This window comes from Mixophyes fleayi, chromosome 4 (genome assembly GCF_038048845.1).
Source record: "Mixophyes fleayi isolate aMixFle1 chromosome 4, aMixFle1.hap1, whole genome shotgun sequence".
NCBI lineage: Eukaryota > Metazoa > Chordata > Amphibia > Anura > Limnodynastidae > Mixophyes > Mixophyes fleayi.
The window spans coordinates 197,864,565-197,869,518 of NC_134405.1; the positions used below are offsets into that span (position 1 = coordinate 197,864,565).

The following is a 4,954-nucleotide window of genomic DNA, read 5'->3' on the forward strand; positions in this document are numbered from 1 at the left end:
TAACTTGTATTTTATCTGATCTAATATTCGTAACTCTGCAGAGGTGAATGTGCTTGTCTGACAACACATGACAGAATGTGGCTTTTTATAATAAATATTAAGTTTCCCTATTTCTACTTAGCGTTTATTGCTTCTTTATTCTACATTTTGATGGTAGTGCTCGGTTTCCAGCCTCACTAAATATGGCGTATAGCATATACAGGTCCCAGCCTGTTGCCTTTGCTCGAACTCTTTCAGTAGCAGCGCTAGAACATGACAACTATAAGGAGTTAAAATATAGAATGTTAAATTCTAAAAGCAGAGTAAGTGTTGCAATGTCATTAGCAAGAAACAGAAAAGGGCACATTGAAATGAACAATAATGAGAAGAGTGGGAGATTATAATTATATTATATCCATTAATATGCTCAATTGCCCACAAATATCATGATTAATATTTTTAATGTCTGAAGTTTATATAAGAACATAGAAAAATAGATTTAAATTTAAAAGATACTCTATTCATGAAAATTACCATTAAAAACATACAATATCATAAATGTGATTATTTTCATGGTACTCACCTTGACAACGATTCAATATGTTTATGATACCAATCAAAAATAAGAATTTGCTGAACTTTTTGCTGTCATTTTATTTACCCCTTGAGTATAATGCAAATAGTATAGACAGCAAGTATGGAAAAATATTTTATGGTCTGAATCATTCTATAGTCTAAGCAATTGAAGAGCATTATCTTGAGCAAAATAGTACATATTACAACATTAAGAAACACATTATAAAACAATCCATTCATTCATTTATTAGCCAGCAAATTCTATATTGAAAAGACAGATGATATATCTCCATCCTATTTCCACGTTACCAGATTCTTGCTCTATTTATCACTGTGATGACGTTTTAACTCACATACACAACCATAGCGATTTATAATGCCAAAGAATTCAGCAAAAATATAACCATATTTTCAAAGTCATTCAAAGATAAATATTAAAAATACATGTATGCTATATGGAGCAAAGTAAGCATAATAATAGTAGAACATACAGTAACGGGTGATACATTATGTTTTATCTATTGTATACCTTTCTAGTCGGGATACGTGACAATGTAACATTGGTTTAAATAAGCATTATGGCTATTACATTGCTGCTAGCACACTATATCATTGAAACTGGGTAAAGCTATTTAATAATTCATACAGATGAATATATTAAAGGTAGATACTAATCATATATGCCAAACACTGAATTCTAACTAAACTGTTATTAAAATGCAGAACCCCTATGTAAATAATTAACATATGGTGTTTCCTCCAAGCCATTTCAAGATTTACAAGTAATTTACTTGTTGCTCATGTATTTTGGTTAACCTGTTAAAATTAGTGCAAACATACCTGTGCACAGTACAATGTGACTGGATACCAATATATACATTTTAAATATTGTAAAACATTTTTAAAATATAATAACATTAACTGAAATATCATTCACCATTACCTAAATATCAGCTTTGCATGATTAAAAAGGATGAGAAATTACTCTAGAATATTAAACTATTGTAAGTGAACATCTGTACTAGTAATCAATGAAAATACCAGAAGTCCTATTTGGATGATTTTCTGTCAGTGCTAATATTTAGCTCAAAATAATCACTTTGCACAGCAAAGGCATTTTTTTTTAAATCCACCTACACTAAAAACTAGGAAAAAGACATTTTTTTAAAATAACTCAAAGCAACTGAATTGACATAGATAAAAACACATAGATTTCCATTTTGTGATTATGTTCGAATAAAACATGAATGCAATTAATGGAGTTTAAAGATACAATATGAAAGACGCTCATTTTAGATATAGTAAAATGGGATAAACATTTTCCATCACCACATAAGTGAGTCCTGGGATTTAATTCCCTAAAATATAACTGTATTTTGCTACATTAAACCTCAGACCTCTGTTGTCGAGATATATTATAGTAATATAGTTTAAGACTGCATTCAATGCCTGGCAAGAGCAGAGAGTGTGTCCATAGAAGAACTGTAATTGTTAAAAATGTAAACTCAAAACAATTCCCAGAGCTGAAGAATAGAAACTGGCCTTCCTAAAACAGAAGAATCTACACTAAACAAAGACAAGTAGAGAATATAGATCGTCATTTTATAAGCAATTCCTGAATTAAACCATTTCTGCATGTGTCTGTAGCTAGTGACATATAGTACATTCATTTCTTTGTATGAAATATTTCATTACAAATGCATTTGTTTACAAGTCGTATATGTTTGCTTGAGAGTCACTGTTGCTTTTAATATTCCAAATGTGCAGTCTGTAAATGTGATACAGAGATACAGGAAAATGGTTACACCGGAGCAATGAAAGGGGCATCTGAAAAGACAGAGCTGACAGAATCAGAGTCAGACTTTGATCTGCTGTTCTTTAAGATGCTTTCTGCTGTGAGGTTCTCACTGGGAATCAGTCTGACTTTTCCATTTTGGCCTTGCTCTGCTTCCTTGACAGGCTCCAAGAACACTACCCGTTTCCCAGTGCTGGATTTTCTTTCATCCAAGGGCTCGTGTGATGGTGTGGCACTTAAGATAGAGGAATGGGCACTGTTTTGGTTCTGCTTCCTTTTGTGTTTCCTGGATTTACACCAGCATCTGCAGGGGGTGAGATAAAGGTACAGAAGGACCAAAACTATACTGACTACACAAGCAGCAAGTGTAGTGAAGGCAGTATTGAATGCTTCATGCGCATGAGACTTGTGACTTGTAAAATTGCCCACTGTTATTCTAATATCTATAGTTTCATTAACCAGTCTTATTTTGCTCATTGCAATGCATGAATAAATTCCAGAATCCGCAATTTGGGCGTCTTTAATTTCCAGACTCCCATTGTAAAACACATTGAAATGCTCAGTCTTCATTTCTGGTTCCAGTATTTTGTCCTCTGGGTTTATCCAAATAAATTGCGTGTCTGTGTCTATTATCTTGCTGTCACAATGCACCACCAGCCTTTCTCCAACTTGAGCCTCGTACAACAGACCAAATGCATGAAATGAACCATTCACAGCACTTTCGGAACAGTTGAGAAAACTCTCTTGGATCAGATGCAGTTTTTTAGGTTCAGATGGTAAAGTACAGCCATAGTAATTTTGAAAATCCACAACTGGACTAAAGTGTCTGTGGAACCAAAAGTTTAACATCATGTTCAAATGGCAGTCACATAAAAACGGGTTCTCGTGAAGGTACATTCCACTAAGTTGCCTTGCTGAAATTAAACTTATTTGCTGGACAGGCACTGTTTGCAAGTTATTGTGAGAGATGTCCAACAACACAAGTTCTGCCAGTTTACTTCTGCCAACGTACAAGTCCAGTGGGAAATGTGCCAGTGCATTGTAACTCAGATATAATTTCTGTAATCTGTGGAGCCCTCCAAATGCCCCAGAATCAATATGTGTTAACTGATTGTTGTACAGCAGCAGGACTTCCAGCATTCTAAGTTCTTGGAAAACTGGATTGCTCAGCGTCCTTAGATTATTTGATGATAAATCAAGATATCTCACATTTGGGATGGTGGAGAAACTGCCAGTAGAAATGCTGCTAATAGTGTTATGGTTTAATATTAAAGTGTGCAGTTTATCAAACAGGACTGGGAACCAGTCTGGGTCCAAAAACCCTATTTTATTGTAGCTTAAATCAAGTCTTCTAATGAACTTAAAGATTGTCCTGGGCACTATAGATAAGTTCTTGTTAGTGCAGCTTACTATATCACTGGCACAGATACAAGCTGGAGGACACACCCCAGGAGCACCACCAACAATGCTGATGATAGACAACAGAAAAACATAAGCAATGCTTTTCCATTTTCTGTGGACAAGTTCCATAGAGAGAGATGGATCAAAGAAAGACATTATGGCTTTTTTTCAGCCAATATTTTGTGACGCCCACAAATCATGAATTCAATCTTGGAGGTATCTTAAAGGGACATATACAAATGTTTATCTTGTAGTTTCAGTCACTGAAAATTAAAAAGACTGAGTTTAGAGTAAGCAGCTGCATATAGAGTATAGTAAAAGTTTAAACAATGTGACACATTTGATTTAGTTTATTAAAATTGCACTAAAAAGCATTTTGAAAGTTCACACAACACAAACACAAATTATTATTTTTTTTTAAATAAGTCTAGTTTGCAATCAAACTATTATTTAACAGAACCATCTAGCTGTGGGAATGTACCATGAAAACCAAAGATAATAAAACTAAGTGCTATTTACCTGTTGTTCCATAGCGTCGTTTCACTAGCTGATGTCTGCATGTGGGCAATGAAGACCACAAGCACCTTTCCTCTTTGTCTTCATTCCTTGCTACTGTGTATGCTGGTAGCAGAGAAGTTTCATAGGCAGAAGAGAAACAGGTTTGTGTGCTGTTTGCTGTATTATCCCGTCTGATCAAGGCTGCTTGCATTTAAGAGAGAATCGTTTATGTGAGCTCTCAGCTGAGCTTGCCCAGCCTCTGTTCACCTGTGCACTGCGATTGGCTGCAGTCAGCATAGAGAAATATACAAAGCTCACTGATGAGGGCACAGACAGCACAGATGCTGCTGCCTGTGTCTACAGGCATTGGCTCCCATCCCCCCCTCTCATATCTTGCTAAACCTATGATGTTGTGTATATCCCACTCTATCCTTTCATTCTCTTTACTTAAAATGTTTGCATATTGTGAGAAAATTCCATTTCAGAGTCACCCTAGGGATGTATTGTTCAGACTTCAATCCTGCCAAGCGTGAAGATCTTTACTGCTGTAGCTCAAAGGGGACAGGCATCCTCATTATCACCAATCACTGCCTCTTTCTACAGTTAACCACCGGAAGGTGAAAGCATTTTCAATATTTAAAAAGCATTAGTCAGTGTCACTAGGGTACTATGAAAATACATATCTTTTTGTCACTTAGTGACCAA

At 35.3% G+C, this 4,954-nt stretch overlaps 1 protein-coding gene across 1 annotated transcript; it reads right to left on the reverse strand.

Moving 5' to 3' along the window:
• Positions 1–775: 775 nt before the first annotated feature.
• Positions 776–4,612, reverse strand: AMIGO2 (adhesion molecule with Ig like domain 2). The gene is made up of 2 exons (XM_075209089.1): positions 4,271–4,612; positions 776–4,014 (listed from the first exon to the last, which is right to left on the reverse strand). The coding sequence occupies exon 2, from the start codon at positions 3,905–3,907 to the stop codon at positions 2,357–2,359; it is 1,551 nt and encodes a 516-aa protein (XP_075065190.1). The 5' UTR covers positions 3,908–4,014; positions 4,271–4,612; the 3' UTR covers positions 776–2,356.
• Positions 4,613–4,954: the final 342 nt, after the last annotated feature.

Bases quoted from the DNA above. Each gene is read 5' to 3' on its own strand.
- AMIGO2 (XM_075209089.1), bottom strand. From the start codon at position 3,907: ATGTCTTTCTTTGATCCATCTCTCTCTATGGAACTTGTCCACAGAAAA.